Source organism: Balearica regulorum, chromosome 5, assembly GCF_011004875.1.
Source record: "Balearica regulorum gibbericeps isolate bBalReg1 chromosome 5, bBalReg1.pri, whole genome shotgun sequence".
Lineage (NCBI taxonomy): Eukaryota > Metazoa > Chordata > Aves > Gruiformes > Gruidae > Balearica > Balearica regulorum.
The window spans coordinates 19,095,752-19,123,532 of record NC_046188.1 but is presented as its reverse complement, the minus strand read 5'-3'; the positions used below and the strand labels follow the sequence as shown (position 1 = coordinate 19,123,532).

The 27,781-nt window shown below is 43.9% G+C and overlaps 1 protein-coding gene and 1 long non-coding RNA gene across 3 annotated transcripts; one reads left to right on the top strand and one right to left on the bottom strand.

Annotated features, from left to right (window-relative positions):
- Positions 1–196: 196 nt before the first annotated feature.
- LOC142601998 (uncharacterized) lies at positions 197–3,620 on the bottom strand. 2 transcript variants are annotated; one of them, XR_012835599.1, is made up of 3 exons: positions 3,482–3,620; positions 2,679–3,101; positions 197–988 (listed from the first exon to the last, which is right to left on the bottom strand). It is a non-coding gene; the product is annotated as an uncharacterized LOC142601998 (long non-coding RNA). The 2 variants fall into 2 exon arrangements; XR_012835598.1 differs by lacking the exon at positions 3,482–3,620 and having other exon boundaries at positions 2,679–3,474.
- A 94-nt stretch (positions 3,621–3,714) lies between these two features.
- On the top strand, positions 3,715–15,434 carry CALM1 (calmodulin 1). Its single transcript, XM_075753700.1, has 6 exons — positions 3,715–3,953; positions 7,093–7,123; positions 7,973–8,116; positions 10,175–10,281; positions 11,727–11,862; positions 12,044–15,434. The coding sequence occupies exons 1-6, from the start codon at positions 3,951–3,953 to the stop codon at positions 12,070–12,072; spliced, it is 450 nt and encodes a 149-aa protein (XP_075609815.1). The 5' UTR covers positions 3,715–3,950; the 3' UTR covers positions 12,073–15,434.
- The last annotated feature ends 12,347 nt before the right edge of the window (positions 15,435–27,781 follow it).

Sequence of the window (27,781 nt, the reverse complement as noted above, 5' to 3'; positions counted from 1 at the left end):
ACGCACGTAAATACTTGATTTTGGCTTCTTATACTTCTAACTTACTACATACTGGTTATCTATGCTTATCGCCATAATATCAGCCTCCCAGCTGTGCATTAAATGATATGACAAACTTCTGTCCATCTGTTCTCATATCCCTTCTCCCAGGGCAGATGTCTGTGAAATGTTTTAATTTTGATTTTTTTTTTAAAAAAAACCTTATGTACATATAATATGAGAAAACAGTTGATATGTGTGAGGCCATGTTCTTCAGTGCATATGGTAACAAAGCCAAGGTTGAGAAGTGCACCTTGCATGTAAGTAGTAAGGGTTATTATTTTCCCAAGTTCTTAACAGAATTCCTCCTTGTATCTTAGGCTGCTCCCGAAGAATGGACATGTTAGGGCTCTGCAGAAACAGAGACCAACACTGTAACCTTACTATCGTATTAAGTCAAAATTTAGAAAGGTAATGCTAGGTAGAATGGTTGCAAGTCTTTCACTGCAACTAATAAATTTATAAAATCATCTTTTGTTAATATTACAGCTTAAACACAAATCAACAAAAGCATGCTTACTGATAAAGAGTAAAATAATTTAGAACAGTAAATCTATCCAGTCAGAAATTCATCTTAATAGCTATCGCATAGCCCTCTTCATAAAAAAGCTCTGAGCAATGGGATGGCCAAGTTCTGTGGTTTTAGGTACAAATACTGACTAATTCCATGGCCCAGTCCCGCTCCCACTGACATCCAGGAGATTTTGAATGAGACTATAGAAGATCCTGGCAAATCATTTGACGTATGTCATTGGAATGACAGGGGCATTTCTTGCCTGCCCACAACCAAATGTAAATTTTAAGTGAACAAAGAATACTGGCCAAAATCTAGCTGTACAACTGAGTGAAAGCAAATTTACAAGGAGCAGGCAGATGCCAGTTTAGATGAGGTTTTTCTACGTTAAATAAGTAGCAAAACATTAGTATTCTGTTTTGTTTACATTTATCACTGCCATATGTCAAATTAGGAAAAAAAAATCCCCTTAGTCAGAATGTTATTTTGGAGTATTAGCTGTGAAATATTTTCAAACACAGAATGATGCAATTTAACAGAAACTACTGCAGAACCTAACTGTGGCACCTTAATTGATCATCTCAAAATTTTTCTTAAATAAAGCAAGATAACTATATTCCAAACTACTTAAAAAATAACTTTATTTTAAAATTCCTAAAAACCATCAAGAGTTAGCAAAAGTAGACAGAAAAAGTTAAAGAAATAGTAATAAATACACAGCAATCCTTCTACTCAAAGGCCCTGTTAATCTTTGGCAGCATTCATTGAATGTGACTGAGTGGCTTTTTACGTCACATTTCCAAGTTTCTTCATGTATGTCTGAACGCTGTAATGCTGATAGTTCATAAGATAATCTACATAAATTTTAATTACTTGTCTTATAGTCTCTCCTCAACAGACATCTAATCCTTTCACTTTTTAACAAGTAAAGGTTCAGATCAATGGAGGAACATACTACATGCACTTAAAATTAACTTTAAAATTAGAGACTGAAATAAGGCATCCACATTCTAAACGGTCACATTTAAATGGTAAGATTATTCTCCTGATAATACCTTCAGCCTTCCACGTTAGAAATATTTTGGCCAAAGACCATAAGACTACATCAGCTATTTATCTTTGTGAGATAACTGTACAAATTTCTTAGCCCAATATTTACATAGAATTCAGTGTTTCAATAATGAGATCTTCACCTGTGTAAGACCAGCGCAATGAGGTGAATGATTTTTACATGAACATTGTTCTTAACACATCCCTGTGAGACTCAGGGAGTTCCAAGATTCACTTATCCAAGCAAAAGCTCTTGTAGCCCACCTCAATCAAACATTATGCCATGTTTTCCAGAAAAAAAATTATGCTGGGAAAATGAGACCTTAAAATTATTGGTCTGGTTTGAAAACAAAAGATCAATTTGCATGTTCTTCCATAGGAAAAAAAATAATAATCCAACCTCACTGCTTCATAGTTAAAAAAAAAAAGTATATTAAAAATAGAAGCCTGGGCATTCTGCATCTAAAATGGAAGCTGTCTATAAACCTGTAATTTGCAGACTAGCCAGCTGCAAATCAGTTCTCTGACACCAGTTCAGATACTAGTTACTACATAAATGTTAGGATGGTTTGGGGACCAAACTATGACACATTAAATTTGCTATTTTGTGTGCTATGGGAAATCCTTCTAGATTGTGAACAGGTAACTGTTGTGTTTGCCAACCTATCACTGTGTTCCAGAAAGGCAAGCAAATAAATTGTAACTTCAGTGGTAAAGCTGCTGAAATTATTAAACAAACAGAACCCAACTGATTTTGTCTTTATTTCAAACACTGAAAGTATGCATGATTTTTCAAAACCAGAAAAACAGAAAAATTTATTTTAAAATATATAGTGCTATACTGCAAAGCAGATAATCAGAATTATGACCACATTGGAAATACTGCTAGCCTCCCAATCCAGAGAGGCCCAAACCAAAAACTTAACTAAAATACCTTGAACTACAAGGAAGCTCAAAATCTCAGGGTACCTGTCATGAATGGAACCAAAAATCCTTGATTCCAATGTGGGTCCATGTTTGTTTGTGCTTCCATTACTTATTAAAGGAGGTGCAGTGTGAATGCTACAGTATTTACCTGGGTTATTATCAGTTGTTGGACAAAATCCCCAAACCCAGAGCAGATAGAGGAGGAGTGGAGAAAACATCTGACATCAGGACATGGTTTTGCTGCCTCTCACTTGTAGGCTACAGCCGTTGTGCTGAGGAGGGGATGAAGTGACATGTCAGTCGTAGACCATCTGATTCTGGATTGAATTTTACCATCATCTAGATTTTGGTGCTTGAGAAAAGCCCTACTATTAAAAAAAAAAAAAGGCAGCTGTGTTCGCTTCAACATACTAGCTTTACAGTCTCTGCCGTACCCCCCTTGTTCAGATTTCCCCGAAGAATGTGCTTTATTAGTGCAACATCCCCCCGTGCCATCATCCTCTCTCTCCCAGGTGCTGCTCCGGGCTCCCCGGGGGAGTGCAGGCCACCGCACCGCCAGCGGGGATGCTGTCTAGAAAACAATAAAAAGCACCAACTGAGCCGAGATTCCTCTCACCCCGGGGGTCCCCGCTCAGACAGCGACGGGGAGATGGAGAGAGGCCTCGATGCAGGGGCGGCTGGGACCCGGCGGGGTCCCCGCGGTGACGCTGCCCGGCGGCGGGCAGCTCTCTCCCGCCGGCCTGGCCGCCCCCGGAGGTCTCCGCCGGCACCAGCGCTCGGTGGAAAATGGCCACTGTCGGGGCCAGGCTGCCCTCGCCCCTCGGCTCGGGAGCGGGGACGGGGAGGGCGGCCACGCAGCTCGCAGCTCGCTGCAGCCCTGTCGCCCCGGGAGCGAGGCCTCTCCGTCGGGCGGGGGGGCTGCTCACCCGCCTGTCCCCGTGTGGCTCTTACCTCAGGGGGCGAGGAGACAGGGGAAGGGGAGAGGAGTACGGCGGGAGGAGGGTGATGGTGCACCGCTGGGCTGGAGCCCGCCGCGGCCCCGAATCCCGCAGCGGGCAGACGGCTGACGGCCGCACCTCTGGGGGGGAGCGGCCGCAGGGCTGGGGGGGGGGGGGCGGGGGGAGCGGGTCCGCCAGGGGAGAGGAGGGGAGGGGAGGGGAGGAGGGGAGGGGAGGGGAGGAGAGGGGCCGGGCCGCAGAGGGGGCAGGGCTGCTCGCTGCAATCACCCTCAGACATACCGCGCCGGGGAGGAGAGAAAAAGGCCCCGCTCCGGCGGAGGGATACAGCCCTACATATATAGCGGGGCGGCGCAGGCTCACAGCCCTAGCACTTCTCCGAGCCGCGCCGGGGAGGAGGCAGCAGCAGGAGCAGCAGCCGCCGCCGCTCGTGGTCGCGCAGTTCGTGCAGCCGCCGCCGCGCCATGGTAGGTAGCTCGACCGGCCGCACCGCGGGGTGCTCGGGCTGCTGCGGGGGCTGACGCGCGGGGGGCTCGCTGCAGGCTCGCTGCGGAGCCGGTCGGGTCGGCGGAAGCCGGGGTCTCCCCGGGGAGGAATGGGGGTTGGGGCGGCCCCGCAGGTACGGGGCGGCGGGAGGCCGCAACCCTTCCCGCCCGAGTCCCCATGGGGTGAGCGGGCTGGTGGCCACGGCTACCTCCCTCCCCCCCCCCCCCCCAGCCGCGGGGATCGCCGCGGAGCTGTGGCCCTTCCTCTTCCGCCGCTTCCTTCCCCTTTCTTCGGGGCCTGCCGTGTGGGCGCCCCGGCCCCGCGCCTTCCCGCCGCGGCCCCGCCTCGCCTTCCCCCACATGCGGCGCTCGCTCCCCTCCGGAAAGGGCCGGGCGCGTCTCCCCAGGGCTGCGGCCCCTCCGCCGGGCAGGGCGCGTTGCGGGGCGGGGGCCGGGCGGGGCGCGGGTCTGCGGGCGAGGATCCCGCTCGGCTCCGGCACCAGCTGCACTGCGCAGGGAGCGGGGGGGGGGCGGGGGGCGGCGGGCGGCGGCCCGGGGGAGGGCACCGTGCTGCAGCTACTGCGCCCTCGCCCCCCCATCCCCCCAAAAAAACGCAGCAGCCGCGGCGAAGCCCATCGCTGACTGCATTACATCATGTCTCCTCCTCTTCCTCTCCGGCCCCCGCGCACCCCCCAGCTGGGGGGGGGGGACCGGGGCGCAGTGCGCGTTGCTCGGTTGGAAACGGCCCAACGCCCGCATAGGGGTCTCGGGGCGGGGAGAGGGAGCGCAGCCTTTCCTCTCCCTCGGGGGCTGCGGGGGAGAAGCCGCCGTCCGCGCCACCGAAGGGAGGCAGGGGATGGGGAAAGCTGGCTGCGGAGCCGAGGCGCCCTCTCGGCTGAAGGCTGAGGACGTGGTGTGGCCGGCGGCTGGAGAGGGAGGGGAAATGGGGACGCACTGCAGCAGTGGGTGGCTGCTGGCCGGGAAGGGCGCTTGTTGCGCCCGGCGGGCTGCGAGCCTCCTGCTTCCCATCCCGGCGATGCCAGCATCCGCCTCGCCTTCCGAAGCGCATCGCTGGTGGGCTCCGGGAGCCGCTCGCATCATCCCCCGGCCGTCGGGCGCTGCCGTGCTAGCCCGGACTCCTCGCAAACGACGGCAAGAGGAAGGGCTGGGATTTTCCCGGCGGTTTTTTCGCTTCCTACGAGAGCGGCGAAGCAGTTGCAGGCTGACCTCTAATCGCATTTTGGCAATCTTGGGTGTTCCTCGGCTCTGTCTCTCCATCTCCCCTTCCCGTCGGGGAAGGCTGACATCACTAGCACAGGATTTGATGACTTGGCTGGGTGGGGTGATGGCTCCAGCCCTGGGTACCTTTGTCCTGTAGCTAGGGCAAGCAGGCAGCAGCTGTGCCTGTTGCTCGGAAAGGTGAACACCATGGCGGTTTAGGGTCGGGTTGCATGCTTCTGGCATCGCCGTGTGTGTGAAGCTGTTTGGGTTGGCTTTTTTCTTTAATTCGAAATCTGATTTTTTTAGAAATATCCAGTGAGCCCCAACTAATGGGGCAACAAGCTGGTGCTGTGGGTTGGAGGTTTTTGCCGAGGTGTGGCTCGTTTCCTGTTCTGCAGGGCATTGAGTCTGTTATGTAAATTCCTTAGATAATCTTTAAGTAAAACCTCGCATTTTCTGGCAAATCACTAGAGTCTGGAATGGCAAACTGGATTTTTGAACACAAGTTTTCTGCTGTTTTTAAAGATGATGTATTAAACTTGAAATCTGTCTTTAGCTCTTAGCGTTTCTACCCTTTTCTCCCCCCCTCCCCGCTCCAACCCACTGTACATATGGGGAATTGTTTAGTCATTACATACAGCCATTAAAACATTAAAAAAAAATCCCAACACCTATTTACAGGTGAAATCTGTGTATGTCACTTAACATACACAGCAGGCTTTTCAACCCTGCCCTATTTCCCTGTGCAAGAAAGCTAACAAATTGTGTAGCCTGTTAATTCTCTGTTGTATTTGTTGTTCTTGACTGCAGTAAAGTGGTTTTTATACTTGAATAATGGTATTTTAGGACAAAAGGATTATGAGAAGCCTGCTTTCTCTCACCTACAAAATTCTCTGTTCTATTAGTAAAAGCTGTCCAATAAAATGAGTTTAAAAGGAGTTAGGACCTTGTATTCTCCAGTATCTTGACTAGGCATGTAAAATTCAGGTGTTTTTTCATTTTTACTTACTAGGAGAATGCATATTTTTCCCTAACTGGTTAGTTCCTGAGTCCAAACAGTGGAGCTTTTTGTGATGCTCTAGCTGTACAGAAGGGAGAGGATTCTGGAAGGATGTGGTTAGCAGAGCTAAGCTCTGGGAAAGCCTATTTAATTGCCCATTGAGCTGTATACCTTTGGATGCAGCAGTGGCCTCTTGATGTACAGAAGGTCATAAGCAGGCATTTTAAATCTTGCCACTTAAAATGATATATAAAACAACCTGCATATCAGTGTGAGGCACCTTAAACTGCTTGGTTGAACGGAAAAATGTGACGCGTGAAAACTGGCATTATCTTTGTTAGAGATGGCAAAAATCTCCATAATACCAAGTAGTAACTCCTCCTAATATTGCAGCACAGTGCTTTCTGTTCAGCTTACGGTAGGCTAATATTGGGTGCAGTGTGGTGGGGGAGGGCAGACTTCAGTGGTGTTGGATCACTAGGTGGCACACTTGTCATCAGCCCACTAATGTGCAGATACCCCCGCGCAGTGTTAGGGTCACTACGCTGCTGGAAACGACATCTGATGTGATGTGAAACCCCAAACGTGTCATTAAGGATTTCGTGCCTCTGACCAGTTGCAAGGAGCCTGCTCTGTGTCCTTTGCTTGCCCAAATGGAATCCTCTAAGTTGAAGGATGGCATGTCTGGTTCTTCATGTGCAGTTTCAAAACAAGTTAGCTTATATGCTTTTGGAAACAGCTGCATAGGGTAGATGAGTGGAATCTCCTTGCAGAGGCAGAATTGTAGGGGTTGAGAGTGGCTTTGTAAAAGTAATGATAAATCACTACTGAAATCTAAAGGAAGTATCTTGACATAGCTAGAGGTAAACAATATTCTAAAATGTTCTATTCTTCATGTAGGCTGATCAGCTGACTGAAGAACAGATTGCTGGTAAGTGTTTTGATGAGAAATGATTTTTTTGCTAACTCCTTGTGACTAAAAAAATACATTATCTCAAACATAATGCAAAAAACTTTTTGACAATTTCAAATCTATACGAATGCCTTTTAAAAAAGCACTCAAAAAAAAAAAATCAAAACCAGCCAAGCATTCTGGAAGATTACTGGTTCATTGCCTCTTAATATAGGCTGCTTGTTCCTTGGACTACAGATAAAACTTTTTTTAGACTTTCAGACTTGAGTCAAGTCTGGATTTCTTGCAAACAGAAATAATTGCTAGACTCAAGTGAACTTCTTGTAGTCAAAGCAGACCTAGGTGCTCTTTTTAATGAAGATAAACTTGGAGTGAAATGCAAACAAATAAACCTAAAATGGGTTTATTACATGTTAATATAAGCCAATGTCTTTAAAATAGCTTGTAACAGGGTGTTTGTAATTCAGACTGGTTAGGCAAAGGAGCACTATTTGACTTTCTGGAGACCAATCACCCACTTGTAGCTGACATCAGACTTACTGTTCCTGTAAGTCTGTTAATGGTGAAGGGAACCCAGTGTGTCCTTTCTTGTATCCTAAGCAGCTGCTGTTTATGGTGCAACTGTCTCAAGCACGATGATGTTGTAATGCAGATAATAGCCACATGAAATAAGTTTAAATACACTATACAAATTATGTGTTGATACTGTAATTAATTTTTTATTAATACTAGTTAATTCAATACATGAACAGTTAGATAAAATGTTTCTTAAAATTGTACTAGATGTTGTCAGTGGAGTGCATTTTTAGTATGCAGCTTTCTTATGCTGGTGATGTTACTAAACACTGGGACTGTTTCTGCTTCTAGAATTCAAGGAAGCCTTTTCCCTATTTGACAAAGATGGTGATGGTACTATCACAACAAAAGAACTGGGAACTGTCATGAGGTCATTGGGTCAAAATCCAACAGAAGCAGAATTGCAGGATATGATCAACGAGGTAGATGCTGATGGTAAGTGTTGGAAAAGTAGTTATTAGCACTGTGATCATCTTGAGTATGTATTACCTCCACACCTGGGGTTGGACTGTATAGAGAAGATTCTGTGACATTGATCTCTTGAAGCAGTTTCAAAATGCTTAATAGAATCTAAACTCAGGTGTCAATTTTTTTAATTGCTCTCTGCACAGCAGTCAGATGCTAGCAGTATTAGTGAGACTCCAAAAGAGGGGATGGGCAGAGACAAAGTTACGCTGTTTGTCTTTAATATTTTTATGGGTCACAGGCTTCCTATTGCTATCTGACTTGCCCTGACCTGCTGTTAACCTGTGTTTTCACCCAGCTTTTCTATATGTGTTTTGTCAGCCCATGTTGGTCTTTAGCCCTTCTAATGTCTGTGGTTTTATCTTAGGGCAAAAATCTGGTAGGAGTGGAACAGTGCTAAGCTTCCAAGAATTGAAAACACAACAGGGAGAGACTGTATAGGCTAATGTAGTCTATTAGATCACTAATAGATAAGGGAGAGAGATTGGAGGCAGAAGCAGAAAAACCTTCCTGTATCAAGCCTTTCAGAATTTCTTAACGGATGCCAGAAGGGGTAACTGCACGTTGTATTTCTGAGACTCCAGACAGGCTAGCAGTTATAAAAAGGAAAAATGCTTTCCCCTAGTGATGTCAAGGCTGTGATCTTGTACATTGGTTGTGATAGTGATTTTTCTCTAATATCTGTATAAAAGAAGAGTGAAAGTATGTTGGCAAGAGTATAGATTATCTGATTATCAGACTACATTAATTACAACTACTTTCCTAAAATGTAAGTTGACTTTAATTTCTAACTCCTGGATGCAGATACTGAAAAAAGTTACTTTGCAGTGCTACATAGAGTTTGTGTATAGTGACTTCTCTAGGCTGCAGTCCACAATGCTTCACTGGTAGACTAAAAATGAAAGGAGACTGGGGACTTCAGATAAGTATGCCTGCCTATCTGTTTAAACTTGCTTTATGGCAGAATGCTTTGCTGTTATTCTACATGTACTCAGCTTTGAAAAATCCTCAATGAACAAGACCTGTATTCGGATTTAGCTGTAGATAAAGCTGGCCATGATGATAAATAGCTGCAAAGGTTTTCTTAAACTGTATTTATTTAGCTTCTTTGCTATACTTACCCACTGAGTTTGTATGTTTCTGTCAAGTGATGGGTAGATCTTAGTTGCACAGTGAACTATTTAATGCAGGTGTTTTAGCCTATAGGGCTGAATGTTGACTATACAAATCTAGTTTCTGCTGTTTCAGAGAACTTGTTTCTTCACCATACCACTTTTCTCACAGCTTTGAGCAGCCTGAAGTTTGAATCTTTGATTTGAATGAAGAACTTAAAAATCTTAGGGGTGAGGCCTGGGTGTTACCGGGGATTTTCAGTTTTGTGGTGAAATACCTGTAAGAACACATACTGCTAAGATTATCAGAAGTGCCACATAGTGGCAGCTTTTCTCACATCACTGGAATTTGCAGATCCTTGTTGCCCCTTAAAATGGTGCATTACTTCTGTGGTGTACAGCATATGTTGATAAGAAGATAGATTTTTAACAAGGAACACATATTTGAGCAGCTTAGTGAAGTGCAATTTTCTCAGATTTTCGATATTCTGGATTTGTAGTGCCAGCTTTATAATACATTCCCTTCCCAATTGCTGTGGGAGATTCCAAAGAAACTAAATGATTGATTTTGGGGAGTGTTTCAAAGTAAAGATAAGTCTTAGTATTGGTTAACCTTAAAGCATCAGACTGACATTTTACTTGCAATTTGGGTGGCAAATGGTGTGGTTTGACCTGGAGAGAAGGTAACAGTTGAACTATTTTTGTTGTGCTGAAACACTGCAGTGACAGTGGCTACTGGACATTGTAATAGCAAAAAGGCAGTGGTAGCAATTGAGGGAGAAGATCTAGTTCTTCTATAAAGAATGGTTTACAGAGGATCTGTCAGTCTTCTCTCTGGCTAAATTAAATGCCGGATTTCTTTTTTGTATAAAGAAAAGTGTGGAAGTTTAATTTTTGGAAGTTTCTTTTCATTAAGGCAATGGCACTATCGACTTCCCTGAATTTTTAACCATGATGGCCAGAAAAATGAAGGACACAGACAGCGAGGAAGAAATCCGTGAGGCATTCCGAGTCTTTGACAAGGTATTAATAGAAGTACAAATACTCTTTAGAAGCACTAATGATGTCAATTTTTTCCTTGGTGTTTTCTCTCCTCTTGTCTAGAAGGAAAAGTCTTCTAATAGAAGCAGAGGAGTTGGAAACAGAGCAGGGACTGTTCTGGAAACACAACTAGGGCTTTTGCAGGCTGGTTCTACCTGATTCTACACAGCAGATCTAAGGTTTAGGCTCATCATGAGGAGAACTTTCTGGCCTTTTCTTTGGAGCAGAGATGAGCAGAACTTGATGCTTGTGGGGTGGTTTGGTTTTTCTGGGGGGTGGGTTTTGTCGGAACCTTCTGACTTTGGGGGAATGGGGAATTGTTTGCATGGATGCATAAGGCTTTATACTTTACGGAAGCTTTTGAAGCTAAAGATGTCATCAGTATTCAGAGGGATGTGAAGTATTGGATGTTCCATTTTCAATAAGCGGACTTTGAGGTTACTCAACTTCCTCTGTCTTCTTTAAGGATACCCGGGCATATATGAAGGTCAATTATTTCTAGAACAGGGGTTCCCCTCTTTGGATTGCTTGGATATGACAGATGTTACAAGATAATTGAGCAATGTCTGGTGCAGCTGCTAAGCTGATGCACATGCATGTGTGGAAGAAGACCTTACTACTACTTTTTATGGAAAAAAGTGGTGATCTCTAGTACTTAGCTGGAAAATGTGCTAAAGGAAATGTTTGATTATTTGGTTAGTACTTCATCTACCCTGTGGAGTTGTTTCTGCAGACTACATTTGTTTAAAGCCTCTGAGGTAGCTTATCTACTGGTGATGGCCATCACGAGAACTCCTGCTCTAATCTAGTGTAATCTTCCTGTAGATGGAAGAGAACAATATCTGAAATAGCTAGGGATGAGCTCTAGGTTTGGATATTACTAGTCAGAACACTGACAGTGTCTTTTTTTTTGTCATGAAGCTTTTTCACTACTCCTGAGTAGAATTCAGATGCTTTATTTGAAGGTTTGTTCTGTATCATCTTATCCAAGAAGCCTAACCTAGCCACCTGCAGTCTAGTTATAGAGGTAGTATTACAAAGAGGAGAAAGCTGACTTTATTTCTTGCTGGTGGGGAAATTTTTTTGGCCTTGCTTGGGCAGCAGAGACTAAACAAAAACCACTTTGTTTCTGGATTTATTTTTGAAAGCTCTTTAAAAGCATCAAAACTACCTTATCACACTACAAATCAGGCATGCAGTTACTCTTACAGTACAATAATTGTATAGAAGTATATGGTGACATGTGTGCATTGTAAGGCAATGAAATTAGTATGTAATGTAGGGTTATACAGTGCACCAGGTCTGTGTATCTGTCCCAAGTGCCATAAGGCTAGTTCAGAAGCAGTTACTGGAAACCTAGTTGTAGTTTCACAGTTAAGCAATGTCAGGATTGTTGATCATGATCTTGTGCAACTCTTTCATCGCAGGATGGCAACGGCTATATCAGTGCAGCAGAACTACGTCATGTTATGACAAACTTAGGAGAAAAGCTAACAGATGAAGAAGTAGACGAAATGATCAGAGAAGCAGACATTGATGGGGATGGGCAAGTCAACTACGAAGGTAAAAAGATACTTATCTTGACTCAAACCCATTACTTGAGACACCAGTTTATTCAGATGTCCACTTCTGTGGACAAAAACTTGGATGCAGTAAAAGGGGCTTTTTTTATGCCAAGTGTGTTTAAGAGACCAGTTGAAGTACTCTGGAGACAATAAATCACAGTGACTTTTTATCTTTTCAGAATTCGTACAGATGATGACTGCAAAGTGAAGAGACCTCCTTTACACCTTTTTTTCCTCTAGAAGAATCAAATTGAATCTTTTACTTACCTCTTGCAAAAAAAATGTTCATTTATTCATTCTGTTTCTGTATAGCAAAACTGAATGTCAAAATACCTTCTGTCCACAAACTGCATGTAATGGTTGGTGGTCCTGTCCCCAAAAGATAAAAGTTAAACATCAGTTTTACAATATAAATAATTGTACTACCTTGAAAATAAAAAAAAAGGAAGCACTTAGTGAACTCAAAAGTTCCATTTGCTAATGACTATTACACTGTTTGGGCTGGCCGGTTTTTCATGCATGCAGCTTGACAATTGAGCACAGTCAGACATTTGTATTAAAAGGAAAAAAAAAAACCAACCTAAAAGATCCACTCTTGTTCAACAGTGGATTCTAGTTCAATTTGTAGTATAAATTGTCATAGCTGGTTTACTTTAAAATTGGTTTATACCTCACGATGGTATGCAGCAAAATGGTTGAAGGATGCAAAACTTAGAGAAAATGCCCTAAAGGTTGAATGGTTCTCCTGTACGTAGCAGTGTGCTCCAAAAATATGATGATCTTAACTATGGATGGCATATCTGTGTTAAAATACTGGTTTAACATTGTCTGCATTGCACTATAGTGAAACGGGTGTCGGGCTGTTACCGTTCACAAAATTTTTAAAAGAAACCTTCACCAAGGGAGCATCTTTGGACTCTCATATTTTTAAAACCTTCTGTACCATGACTTGGAGCTGGCGGAGTAGCCTGTGGACTTCAGCACAACTATCAACATTGCTGTTCAAGATATTACAATTTATGTCCATTCCAAGTTGTAAATGCTAGTCTTTTTTTCCAATAAAAGACCATTAACTTAAAGGTGGTGTTAAATGCTTTGTAAAGCTAAAATATATATATAATTGAGATAAACCAAAAAAGCAGTAGGAGGGAAGTGTTTCTATGAATGACTTGCTGCTAAATTATAATGCACATGTATGCAATAAGTTATCCCCTATCTTTCCAAGATGGCAAGAACTGACCTCCTGTAACCCAAGACCTTTGCTATAAATAAATGAACTTGTGCTTGCCTTTCATATTACGACAATGTTAATTTAGTTGGTCTCAAAGTCGTGTAATGCTGACTCGTCAACTATCAGCACAGAAGTAACACCTCATTTCACTAAAGTGGAGAGTTCTGAGCATGCATGTTCAATACTGGGGCAACGTGTAGGTTGCTTATGGGTTTTTTGACAGGTTATAGAAACTAGTTGGAGAATTTAAACAGCATGGACTTCATAGATAATCTATGATTCTCAAACATGCCAAAAATGCATTTCTCTACCCACAGAAAGAAAACAAAAGCAAGTTTCTCTTACAATATGTGAAAAAAAAGCCTAAGCCTTTTTGGAAAGCAGGGCTATTATGTCTTGACTATCTTCTCAAACACTTGCATGAATTTTGTGGGGTGGAGAAGATGACTAGGGTTAATTTAAAAACCATCTTGTTAATTCTGCTTTGCATGCACTAGCAGTGCTTAGTCATTCCAGGTCTCTGAGTAACTGTTCTCTGATCCTTCAGCTTCCCCATGAATGAGTGGCAAAGCAGCCGTGTCCACTCTATTTGAAAGAATGCTTTTTTTTTTTAAATAGCAGAGCCTCCATGTGGAAGGCTGTTATGCTTGGGAGGGAGGGACTACAGGTTAATTACTTGACTGTAAGTTTGTTTCCAAACGTAACTGGAGTTGCAAACCTTAATTGCTTAATTGCCTTTGGTTTTGGAGAGTATTGACAGTATCTCTTGAAAGAGATGCAAGTCTCCATTCATCCTGTCTAACTGAGGTGCCTGTGTTAAGAACTTGGTTGCTTGAAATGCAGCTTTGCTCAGTGGGGGTCAAGAGACACCTCCAGAAGGTAATTGAGACTATCTGCCTTCAGTGATTACTAATTTTTTTCAAGTTTTATTTTTTCCTGGGGGGGTGGGGGGAGTTCTGGGTGACTAGGGACCCAGACACCTTAACCAAGTGCCTAAAAGTTAGATGGGCTGAATGTAGGCAATTGTTGAGATCTCTAGTTGTTGCAAAGGCTTTTTGCTATGGCTGTATACGTTGTCTTAGCAAACTGGCCATGACGATGGGAATGTCTTGACTACCATTTGAAAGTAGAGTCTTGCGTGGCAGCGGCAAACTACTACTTTGGTAGTGCTTGAGAAAGGCTGCACTGATTCTGTAGACCAGCTTTTAAAGAGAACGTACTCAAGAGACAGGCAAGGTAGGAGCAATGGTTGCTGCTCTGAACTAATTACTTCTGCCTGAGTGTGCAGAGAGATCTTGTCTAGTAGGTAAATGCTTCTTACCATCTATCTGTCATTCACTCACGGTTGGTAGGGTAGTTCATTTAAGAACAGCTGCTTTTAGCTTATTCAGTGTGCTCTGTGCTTGCTAGCAAAGAGACCTCATTCCTGCAGGAGGTTCTTGGCTTGATTAGAAATTGTCTGGCAGTGTGCAGTGTTGGTATGCCCTGTAACTGAATCTGCCTGGAGGTATCTAATTATTAACTGACTTCAGTACCACATCAACCTCGAGTAAATGTATCCTCTGTACAGGACTTTAGCTCTGTTCCCTTCTGCATAGTGAATATCTAGAGAAATGAAATGGTGTCATCAAGGACTTTTTTTTTTAATTTTTTTTTTCTGTGAGTGTGTGTGTGTGGCTTCGGCTTTTTCCAAATGTGAAAGTGTGGGCTGGATACACTTGGTGCATGGCTTAGAAACATGGGACTGGAAAGAACTTCCTGGGTCATCAGATCCAGTCCCCTGCTATTGCAGGCAACCGTGTCATATAATCCTTTTAATAAACTGATCAAGCTTAACCACCTGCTTGTAAGTGGCTTGTTTTCATGGAAGTTCTGTAACTCATGTTGCTCTCAACTGATGCAAGTAATATATGAAATATGAAGTTAATCAAAAGGTCCTCCAGCTTAGCTTTAGGTTTATCATTACACTTATTTAACTGACTTTCTCAAACCTGTTACTCTTTGCACAACACTCAGGAAAGTGTTGAATCTTTACACCCCCTTGCTATGAATAAGAGTTGGTGTGCTTGCTTATTTTTTTTAATGGAAAAGATGGATGTCTGGCTTGTTGAAATTTGTTAGATATGTTAATTGTCAAGGCAAGAAACAACTGAGTTACTTGTATTTGATACATAAATTTAAGGCTAGAGTATACATAACCATTTTTAAAATACATCAACTTGCAGTGTAGTTTTATATTTAATACTGAAATTGTACTGCTAAAGTTTAAACTGCTGTTAATCATATTCCTCTTCTGATCATAATGAAAAAATAAAGGGTAAGAAAATGCTTAACATAGATTATTCATTATCATGCTTATTTTATTAATTATTCAGGCACTGAGATGTCTCCAGGTACGGGGCATTTGTTTTGTTTGTTGGGGTGGGATGGGGAGAATTGGGGGGGGGGGGGTGTACTGATGTGGTAGAAGACTCTCATCCCCCAACCATTTGTCACACTTGCGCAGCTTCAGAAACACAGATGCTATCAAAGACTGATCCAGAAATTACCCTACACTTTATCGATGCATTAAATGCACGTGTGGGTCTGACCTGTGGGCAGTGTACGGTGCTGCCCCTGCACCCTACCCGGGTGAGTGGGGACGGGGACGAGGCGCTCTCTTGGTCCCTCTATTGCAGTATGCGTGTGATGTGAATGCAGAGCCGTGTTCCCAGGTGGCATCATCCTAAAATAAAAGCACAGTCTTGGAGTTTAGAAATAACAATGCAGCTTGCTTTTCCCCTACCATGAAACTTAACTGAAACACTGCAATTCAATTAGGGTTTGGGTTGGGTTTTTTTTGTTTGGGTGGGTTTTTGGGGTTGTTTTTTGTTTGGTGGTGGGTTTTGGTTTGTTTTTAAAATTTAATGACTGAGTGAAATCTGATAGAAGGGGCTGTGGCAGGACCATGGTATGTCTACTGACCACAGACATCTAGCTGTCCAGTGAAGATAGGCAAAGGCTGCTGCCATGTTTCTCCTGACTGACATTTAGGAAAGCAAATGGTCTACTTGCAAATACAGCAGGTGGACCTCTAAAATCAGTAAGACAAACACATATAAAGTTGTATGGGGATTTTGACATAACAGCGCTGCAATTCCAAAATAATAAAGGGTGTGGGTTTTTTTTTAAATCCAAAGGCAAGATTTTGAAGTAATGAATTAGATGACGAATTGTGTATGGATCTGGATTTCCAAAGATTCCTGATGTTATTTGGTATAGAAAATTTGTATGAAGGCCCAAGTACTTAAAAGGATTTTATATTTTCTAATAATCCCTATCAGTGATTTTCCTAGGAAAGCATTCAGAGGATATCTGTAATAGTTGATGATAATTTAAGTTTGATATTAATAAATCCAGTTTCAAACTGAAGTGGCCAAATATCCCAATAAATGGCAGAGTAGTTGATTAGGTAGACACTAAGAGAATCTCTTATAGTTCCATGGATGATTAAGCATAGCTGATATTTAGCAATAAATGAGTGCTTTTGTTGATCTCCATCCTACTGGTGATGGTAACCAGGAGCAGAGTAGAGCAGACCAGCCTGTTGTAGCACTGACAAGGACCCTCTTTCTTCCCTGCGCGGTGCTTTGCTTTGCAGAGGCAAAAGCATGTTTCGGAGCACAGCACAGCACTTTGGCCATCAAACTACTAAACTCCAGGAGAAAAAAAAAAAACATTTGGTACAAAAGGAGGAGTGCATTGCAGCAGGGGGTTAAACGTCTCCCAGATCCCTGTGGAGTCTGAGATGCTGAGTGACACCAGCACCGTACAGCAATGTCACAGAAGCCAAGTTGAGAAGCAGGTCTCGCAGCGTTGCCACCAGAGACCCGAAAAGAGAGGTTGCAAGTTGTCCTTTCCAGCACCCCTACAGATGTTGGACAAAGCTGGCTCTAGCTGGCAATGTGTACCGCAGCCTCGTATAAGGTGACTTTTTGTTCTCATATTTCATAGAAGCTTCATTGACTGGGAAATCTTGTTACGGCTCTCCTCCAAAGAGCCACTTTCATTTCAGTTGCCTCAGAAGTCAGCATCTGCAGAAATGCTGAAAGATTTATTCGTAGTGCAACCTTTTCCTGGCAAAAACATCTCCTAAGATAAGTAGTGGTTGAAGTACAATATGAAAACTGGTCTAATCACCTAAAAATGAATCAAAATGTTTTCTGACTTTTTTTAAGTTTCTAGATCTCTAAATAGGATGTATTTGAAAAACAGATTCTTGAACAAATGTCCTACTTGCTGTGCCAGTTGCAGCATTTAAAATGAACACAATATTTGACTAGGAACAAACTGGATCAACTGAGAAATCCCCAAAAAGGCATTAAATATCATTCCCCATTTTACTAGTTTGCAATGGGGTTGGCAATAACAATGCTGACAGCATAGTAAGTATTCTGAAAAAGGGTATGGTGAAAGAAATGGATAGGGTGATAGCAAAAAGAATACCTGAGCATGGGAGTGCTTTGTAGTCTTGTCTCACAAAGTATTTGTTGCCAATAAAGCTATAAATATTTGATCATGAGCTCCCTGGGCATTAAATTTTTCTAGCAGCAGTGCTGTCACTTTGTTCATTTTTCCTAAACTGCCCCGCTCCCCTTATGATAACTCTACGTATACCTGAAAAGATACAACCTGGAAAAGTTAGTTGTAAGCCTGCTGCAGTTCAGAACTCGCCAAACGTGCTCTGCTTATTCTGAGCTTTCTTTACAAATACATGAAAAAGAATAATTTCCTCCAGACTTTCTGGTAGGAGACATAACCATGATTTCAGATAAGTTTTTAGTTAATCTCCTTTGTTAAGTAAAATATTTTAACCCAGAGTATTTAGCTCCCCAGGAATCTGCGTGCAACATCATCAAAACTAGTTTCTCGAGGATTTTAACATAAAATTTGACAGAAATTTTCTAATAACTTGTTTCTTTAGATATTAATAAAGTAACAATTCCTACACGCGTACGCCAGGTGCCCTGACAATTCGTCAATGTGCATGATGCTGTCCACCCTACGTATCTGAATTAAAGACAAGAAGAATCAGTAAATCAAGTCAATAAGTAAAACCTCTTTTCACTACCAAAGAGGATACCTTGCTCTACTGCACAGTTACGAAGGCATAGCTAAAGTGTGAAAATTGCCTTGCTGACTTATTTTCCATCAAATTAATTTGTAGAGGAAGGTAAGTGATTTTTTCACTAGCTCGAGTTATTATTCTTTTCTATATTAAACACTTTCACACATGGAAAATATTATGGCAAAAAATAGTCTTAGGGCTACAAACTAAGCATTCAAAATTTAAAACATAATTAAGGTTATCCATGAAACTCCAGTTTGGCCTATTACAAATGTGATTGCAAAACATTATGACACTGTCTTGTCTCATAGTATACTGCTCACAGCATCTTTGTATCGGTGTATTAAATATTTCATTGCAACTTTCTTTTTGAATGCATTATTCCACACCCTAGTCACTACCCACTGCCCAGCTCTCATTCCAAAGACAGAATCACTAATTTCTTCAATTTTTCCTATGGCACTTAAGTATCTGAGTGCTTCACAAATACTGCTTTCTTTTTAGGACACACAGTGAAGTAAGGACGTGCTTTATCCACATTGAGCAGAAGGAGCTGAGGTGCAGTCACTCAAGTCCAAAGCAGTATGTCTGAGAGCTCAGAGACATTTTCATTTGTCACAATCATAATTGTGCCTTATGTGTGGTACAAAGAGACCTCATCGGTAACAGTGTCCTTCGTGTCTGAAAATCAGCCTAAGCCTCTGGGTCAGGCAGTTGTAGACCTACGTGCTTAGAGGAAGCGACCGCCTGTAGACAGCTGAGCCCGAGCGATCAACCCACCCCGCACAAGGACTCCACGCAGAGACCACAAGCGCTTGTTTTCCAGGGCAGCAAAAGCCTGCCTCGTCCAGCAGGTCAGCTTTTCTCTTCTTCCAGCCCCTATATCACTCACTACACGTTGCCTAATTCCTGTAACACAAAACAAGAGATCAACTGTGCAGCATTTCTTTCGCTGCACCACGCTACTTCATGCCCAGAGTAGCTCCCGTTGTGCCAGGGAAGAGAAGGAGCTGAACTAAACAGGGTGATTTCACAGTAGGACCACAACATAGGGGGGTGGAAGGGGAGTAGGGAAATGAAAGTGGCAAAGAAACTCAATTCTGGCACTTCCTAACTTTGAGGCGTGACTTTGTGCTTTCGCTGCTGTTTCAATCCTTTAATTGACTACTGCGAGAGTGAAAGCACAACTACACTCCCAACACAGGAAACAGTAGTGTGGCATCATGGTGACACCCCTGTGAGTCATCATCCGAGCCGCTGCCTTTGGGCTCAGCAGAGACCGTGACCTCTCAAGGTAACAGAGGGATGGCAAGCAAAGCTCTTCCGTCTTCCTCAACCAACCCGACATGGGGAGGGAGTGCTTTGCCCAAGGGTTTGCAGAGGAAAGGTGGGTTTGGGGACTGAGAGCGCATCTCAGGGCTCTGCAGGAGACTGTGCTTTAATGGTCCTAGGCTCTTCCACCCACCCACTGTAACCATGACCACATACCTCCCATCCTCTGCCTGTCCTGCCCCCTCCCTTCCTCTCCATTTTATTCTCTACCCTTATCAGGCCCAGCTTGTGCCTCTCAGACTTTTCTAGGTTGCCTTGTCCCATGGTCCTTGCCCCTTTTTCATCTTCTCCGCTGTTGTGGGTTAACCCCAGTTGGCAGCTCAGCCCCACCAGCCACTCGCTCACTCCCCTCCCCAGTGGCATAGGGAGAGAATTGGAAGGATAAAAGTGCAAAAACTTGTGGGTTGAGATAAAGACAGTTGAATCAGGAAAGTAAAAGCCACGTGCTCAAGCAAAGCAAAATAAGGAATTAATTCACCTCTCCGCATGGGCAGGCAGGTGTTCAGCCATCCCCAGGACAGCAGGGCTCCATCACATGTAACAGTTACATGGGAAGACAAACACCATCGCTCCGAATGTCCCCCTTTCCTTCTTCCCCCAGCTCTATATGCTGAGCATGAAATCATACGGTATGGAATATCCCTTTGGTCAGTTGGGGTCAGCTGTCCCGGCTGTGTCCCCTCCCAACTCCTTGTGCACCCCCAGCCTACTCGCTGCTGGGGTGGGGTGAGGAGCAGAAGAGGCCTTGGCTCTGTGTAAGCTCTGCTCAGCAATAACGAAAACATCTCTGTGTTATCAACACTGTTTCCAGCACAAATCCAAAACATAGCCACATACTAGCTACTATGAAGAAAGCAAACTCTATCCCAGCCCAGCCCATCTATTTCTCTCTCTGATAAGGGCTGCCAAGGACACATCTTCTTCCAGATTTCCATTTCCACAAGCACCCACCAACTTTGTGTCCTAACCTGCTGATTTCTTACCAGGCAACTTTCTCCTCTGTGTTGAGGGTGATCACTCAAGTCAGGGGGGCAGAGGAAAGTCATCCTGTGCTCTGCTCAGGCTTCAGGTGGTCGATGTGGATCTGAGCCTTGCTTGCCTTGCAGCAGCAGAGAGCTGTGGTTGCAAATAAAAGATACAGAGCAGGTTGCTCTGAGCTTCAAGCTGGGAGTACCTGGGCTGGGGGGAGGTAAGCTGTTGGAAGACTACCTTGGCCATGAGTGTGGCTGTGAGGGTGCACTGCGCTGCCTCACCGCTTTCCTGAAATGCTGCTTTTGTCTCAGAAGAGTTACTACTTTTGAAGTGCACCACTGTCTCCTGTGTATATATATATATATACACACACACATACATACCTTCTTGCATTCAAGCAGAGCTTTGCTGTCCACTTCTCCTGAGCAGAATCATTAGATGTAAGCTTAAGCAGTTACTTCACCCCCCACTGACATCCAGCTATCTTGAGCCTAAAATGTGGTAGATTTTTAAGGCATCGTCTTTGCATAAGGGTTGTTTGTGATGGAGATCGATGCATCAAGTTTTGAACTTGGGGCCATGACGTGGTGCAGGATGTGTGTGAGTCTGAGACAGCGAGGAAAGTGGGACCAGGGACAGACTCTCCCAAGACACTGGGATCCCTCCCAGCCCTCTTCTCTCACCAAATCCCCTCTCCCTCTCTCTTCCCTTCTAATCTAATCTCAGTCTCTTCTTAGGCTTCATGAGCTACAATTTACCTATTCCACAAAGAGCACCACACTGAACTTAATTCTGTAATAGGCAGCTTTAGATTAGGAGATCAGCTACTATTTACTAAACTACTGCAGGAGTACCCCCCCCCCCCCCAAAAAAAAAGTACAAGTAGAAAGCTCTTGATTGCTGAAGTATGCCTGCAGAAGAAAGTCACATAAAGTTTGATTGCACTGATATTACATTATTATGGTAGTTTGAAGTTTTATGAAGCAATAGTTATAATAATGCCATTTTAGTACTCTGTACTTAGACACATTAGACTTGCTTCCATACAATAGGTAGTTACTATCTGGGGAAAAATAACCTTCCTTCTCTGATGTGGCAAAAAGCTTCCCCATATCAAAGCTATTGCCAGTAGTGAATATGTATAAATGAAAAAGTAAAATCTAATAAAATAAATATAGCTAGGTACTTTTTTCCAGACTTTTGCAGTACATTGCTTACTATGAAATAATGGAACGTAGTTTAGTGCTTCTCGTTTTAACAGGTTAGGGAAGAATTCAGATTCTTATTCATGATTAATGTCCTTGACATGCAAGTGACTTCACATTGCCAGTCAAATGATGAAGTATGAAGCTGATCTGTTTGCCTATTGTTAATTACCAAAGCAATACTGAATCTCACATGCAGCTTTAGTTCCTAAGCTATTACCCAGAGGTTACAGAAGGTACTTGTATGGCAGTGTAGGTATTTTTAGTGATTTACAACTTGTAAGGCATTGTCTTGACCAAATTCCAGATTAAATTAATTTGAGCAGTTAATACAATAACAATTGGAGTAGGCATTAAGGTCACGTGGCTGAATTGGTGAGAAAACTGAACCATTTTTTTAGGTCTATTGCTGGCAGCACACTGTTGACTGCTAGTTTTGGAATGTATTTCATCTCTTCAGTCTTACTCTATTGGATTGGCAAAGTCTTTTTACAAGCAGATTTTCTAAGGAATTGACTATACTTCCTTCTAAATTAATAGGTTGCTGTTAAATATTTCATTTTGCAAATTTTATTGCAGCAAACCTTATTTTTAACCTTACAGCAATTTTTATCCCAATTTTATGTTTCCAAATAAGCAAACTCCATCACTCTTTTCAACGAAAACCAGTGAAAGAGACCACCCTACGATCATCGTGTTCTGTTCCTGCACTACCAGCTCAGTGCCCGTGAACTCTGGCAATTAGACAGGATTAGCTGAACATGGCAGATTCATCATTAGCTCAGAATTTCTTTGATTCTGGAGATGTAGGTCAGACCAGGTTTTACAAAATGAGGGTTTGTGGTTTAATTTAATTTTTTATTATGCCCTCTATAAAAAAAAAAAAAAGAAAAAAAGTTTAAAGGAAAAAGGCGTTACTGGTATAAACAAAGGCAGGAAAGCCAGACTGATGGACTTCGGGGGGAATAAAAGATGAGTGTGTTTGGCAAAGCACTCGCACAGAAGAGCTCTGCTAGGGATGATGAGAGATTTCTGTAGAGCCAGCTCCGGGAGAATCCCTGCAGAGAAGAGAGGCGAGTGGGGGCAGAAGTGTTTGAGGGAAGATCTAAAATAGATGAAAAAAGGTGAAACATGCAAATGGCCTTGGGAATGCAACCTGCTACAAATTATAGCAGCCCTGCTGCAGAAGCAAAGCCGCCATGGCCTGCGTCAAGCTCCCAGACTCCCTGCACGCGTTAGAGGGGAAGAACCAATGCACAGGAGAAGATTCAGGCAGTGATCAGCAGGGACCTGTTTAATGTGGACATTGGGGACAAAGCATGAAGGTGTGTCATGGTTTTACCCCAGCCGGCAGCTGAGCACCACGCAGCCGCTCGCTCACTCCCCTCCATCGGGATGGGGGAAAGAATTGGAAAAGTTAAAGTGAGAAAACTTGTGGGTTGAGATAAAAACAGTTTAATAGGTAAAGCAAAAGCCGTGTGCACAAGCAAAGCAAAGCAAGGAATTCATTCACCACTCCCCATGGGCAGGCAGGTGTTCAGCCATCCCCAGGAAAGCAGGGCTCTGTCACGCGTAACGGTTACTTGGGAAGACAAACGCCATCACTCCAAATGCTGCCACCCTCCCAGTCCCTCTTCCCCCAAGCTCCTTGTAAACTGAGAATGACATCATATGGTTTGGAATATCCCTTTGGTCAGTTTGGGTCACCTGTCTGTGTCTCCTCCCAACTTCTTGTCCACCCCCAGCCATCCCGCTGGCAGGGCAGTGTGAGAAGCAGAAAAGGCCTTGGCTCTGTGTAAGCACTGCTCAACAATAGGTCCATAGAACAAAACCAGCTCTATATTATCAACATGGCTTCCAGCACAAATCCAAAACATAGCCCCATACTAGCTACTATGAAGAAAATTAACCCTCTCAGCTGAAACCAGGACAAGGTGACAACCAGGCTTGCTGCTGGGAAAGCCGTTCCCCTGTACAAGCTTCGTCCAGTGCCATGCCTGTTCCCACCTGTCTGGAAGGCAAGCAGCTGAGGACCATCACTGCGGTCAGCCCTGGGATCATGCCTTACACCGTGCCAGTCTTCAGGCTTTAACTTCTTCATTCTGGGATGTTGAAAGTCATCTCCATTGCAAGGGAAGTCAGTGCTCCGAGCCTGCCTGCAGCAAGGGCTGCACCAGCAGGGCCATCCATGATGGTCAAGCTGTCCTTTGTGATACAGGGGACCGGGGACAGCTTCACTCCATCCCTGCACATCTTCTCACCTTGCACAGAGTGACCACCACTTTGTGCAGAGGAAAACGACATGCGTGAGCAAGCGTGTCTCTCATCTCTTACTCTCCCTGGAGAGGGGAAAGCTCCATCCCAAATTTTTGCACCAGCAATGCTGGGGTCAGGATAGTTGTCAGGGGAGCTAAGGCTGGTGCCCAGGCCTGCGCACCCCAGCCGTCAGGAAGCAGACTTGGGACTCTACTGCACAGATCCCAAGGGGGCAGGGGCTATATTGGATATAAATGTTGAAGTCAAGAAGCTTACAGGTGTGTCCAAGAACTCAGAAAACAATTTTGACACCATAGCCTTTAGGCAGCAGCTGAGCAGGGGTTTGGGGGACTGTGAGGGAGGAGGGGGACACAATCCTTTTGTGTTTCCAGTTCCAGCAATGACTCTAGTGGCGGCTTGGCTTTCTGCCTAGTCTTTAAAGCTGTCCTTGTCCCATGTCCTGCAGTCCATGTTACCAAGCCGGGTACTGGGTTTTTAGGGTGTTTTCTCTGATATTCAGTTATTACCCACATGTAGTTCTCCTCAAGTTTTAAAATGTTAGCAGACTGCAGTTTAGGACCGAAGCCTTACATGGGACTAAGCTTGAACAGACTATTTGATTGAAAACTGTCAGACAAGAGCTTTTAAGGTGTACCTGAGCAGTTGTGAATGGTTAGAAATTCGATATTTTCTAGCTCCTTTCTTTAGCCTCTAGCCCTGTTTTTTAATTTCATCACACCAGTTTTAAAACTAGTGAAACAGAGACTACAGAGAAGGTATAACAGGTCCGAAATTAACACTTAATGGCAAAATCAAATGTGGACACTTTCCTCATTTTTAGCAAGTGGTCTAGAAAAAGGAATACGGTGCAGAGTGATCCAGCCCAAGCTCATGGGCTCACATGGGACAGAAGAAGAAGTTAACAGAAGTTATTGCCGGCAAATGCCTGCGTGGCAGTCTGCAGAGGAGTGCTGCTTGTAACTTCACCCTACGCAAGTGCTTGTGGTTGCTGATTTCCCCTCACAGGCGCTGCTGTGGCAGGGGACAATACACAGTCTCCCAGTCTGGTGGTACTCCAGCCGCTAAACAGACGTCCTTGTTTTCAGCGAGCTGAGCAGATGCAGCCCCGAAGCATGCACCACCTGCCTCTGCAGACCACCCTGCAAGCAAAGGCCAAAGCTCAGTGTGCTGCAGCAGCGACCAGGGGCTGCTCGACCAGCGAGGGCTGTTGGCTGCCAGACGTCCTCGTTATCGCCCTTTGCAGGGGCCGGGGATCGCTGCTGTGGTGGGCACGCGTGCCGGCCCGGCTGAGACTCGGGCTCGGGTACCCGCTGGGCATCCACCACTTCCCAGGCAGGTTTTGCAGCCCGTGCCGAGTGCTCTGCTGCTGCTGCCAGCACTGGCGGCTGATGAACCCAGCTTAAACCAGCCGGGAGAGCCCCACACAATGCTTCGGCTGCTGGGGATTACATCCTCAAAGTCTGCTCCGGCTGCTCCACAGCGGCTGGGCTGGAAAAAGGGATTTGTTGTTATTGTTGATATCATTATCGGAGCCAACAGGCTGGCATGCGCTCCCTGCTTGCTGCTTTTTATTGCCCTTCACAAGGAAGTCAGCTATGGAGCCGGTTCCTTCCCGCCCAGCCAAAACCTCCCTGTGCCCACGGGAGCAGAGCAGGCGCCAGGCCGGATCTTGCATGGCCAGCCGGGAGCCGACCTGAGCCCGGCACTTGTGGCTCGCTGGCACATGCCGCCCTGACCGCCCGGCCCAGGGAAATGTGATGGAACATTTGCATGTGGGCAGGCTGGAGGGACTGAAGGAAACTGGTCTCAGCTCAGCAGCTCCCATCGCTGCCACCCAGGACATACACACAGGAAAGAAAACACCTTCCAAATGGATGTGGGCTTTATGCAGCCATCTGCATTAAACATTGCCAGCCGAACCTCCCAAAACTTTTGACAAATTCAGATTTGAACTTTGTCAGTGGCCTCTATCTTGTTAATCAAATGAAACACCACCATTCCCCTCTCACCTCCAAACGCTCTATGTTTGAAATTCAGATGCAGAGAGAAATTTCACACCTTTAAACCTCCCCACCTCCCCAGCTCTTTATAGCATGCCAGACATGCTGTTCTTTTTTTTCTTCTTCTTTTTTTCTTTTCTGGATCAATATGAACATCTTTAATACTTTGATGATTGGTCTCTATAAATATTATCAGGAAAACAAATACCAGAAATGAAGGATCATTCAAGTCAAGGGATAATTCTAGAAGGATAAATGGATAGAAAGGGGCCCAGGGTAAACCTACATCTGAAATTAAAGGTTTCCTGGCATTAGAAGAGCGTAGCTCTAGAGCCACTGTTCTGTAAGTAGCCATGGGAAAAAAAAGAATTGGCTAATTTTTGCTTGAGCCTTACCAAAGGGAATAGACGACATGATTGCCCGAATCTCCCAAAAGCCAACCCCAAGCCTATCTTCTGTCTTCATAATGGCACTGGCAGCAGGGCTAAATAGCCAGGAGTCTTTATTATAGTATATTTCAGGAAGAGTTTTATGGCAAAACTGGTGTTTTCTCACAGTCCAGTCAGTCTCCCTGTTCCTAACTGAAAAATTCCCTCATTTTCTGGTTTGCATTTGCTGTATTTTTTTAATATTGTTTAGCAATTACAGATCCTGCTCATTATGCCCACAGAAAACTAAGCAGAAGAGGAGCTTTCAATCAAATCCATTGAATTCTGGGTATCTTCTGCAGCTCCCTTGTTTTTTTTCCTAGTTAAAAACCTCTGAGTGTTTTGCAGCAATGCTATTAGTGAACTGCCTGCCTGCATATAAACAACATTACCACATTATTTCCATATGTCCAAATGATTAACTCAGCTTCTGCCTGTCTTCATTTTGTCTTTTTTAGATAACTAACAAAGTTTCTTAAGTGTGTACTCAGGTCAATAAGCTCAAGAGCTAATGCTCAAAGAGGAGAACTTATTGGGAAATGAGAAGAGCTCAATAAGGATTTCTGAGCTTCTTTCTGGTGAGGCTGAAGCCTGGTCTGAGGCAATAGTGACAGTTACATTATTACCATACGCCAAATATTTAATTTTTTGCTGGAACAAGTTTGATAGTGACGGTTGACTTCCCCCAGGGCAAGTGGCCTCTTATGAGCATTATCTTCACTGTCAGCCTTGTTGGATGTCTTGAAGGACAAGCTGAGAACTAATTGCGAGCTGGATAGCAAAGGGCTCATGCATAGGGATAAGCCCTGGGCCACAGACAGGTGCGGTAAGGACACCTGGTGTTACCACTTCCAAACTCTATCTGTTACTGGGTTATTAGAAGATTTCAGTCTTCAGGGGTACACAAACTGTGGTTTCCACCCAGTCATTCTCTGCATTATTCACAACTCATTTAAAAAGATAAGGGAATGAAATGTAAGATGTATGCACATAAATCATAGTGAAATCTTGCCAGTACCTCCTATGGTCAAGAACGAAACCCAGCTTCCATTACAATCTCTTTTTCTCACATGTTCCTAACTTAGAAAATAAAATAAAAATAGAAACAGCAACTTTGAAGCAAATACATTTGGTTTGGTTGCTCTCCAAGATTAATATTTATGGGAAATTTGACTATCACCTTTTTGCTTTCACTCGAAAGGTGGTTTTTTTTCCTTTAAAAAGAAAACAAACAAACAAATAAAATGCAAAGTGTTCAAGTTGACAAATGCCAGGATATACGAGAGAGAAATTTCTAATTGCCTCATTGTCTGACACTGCATTTTGTATTTCTCTTTGTTAGGTTTAATATAAAGTTAAATAAAA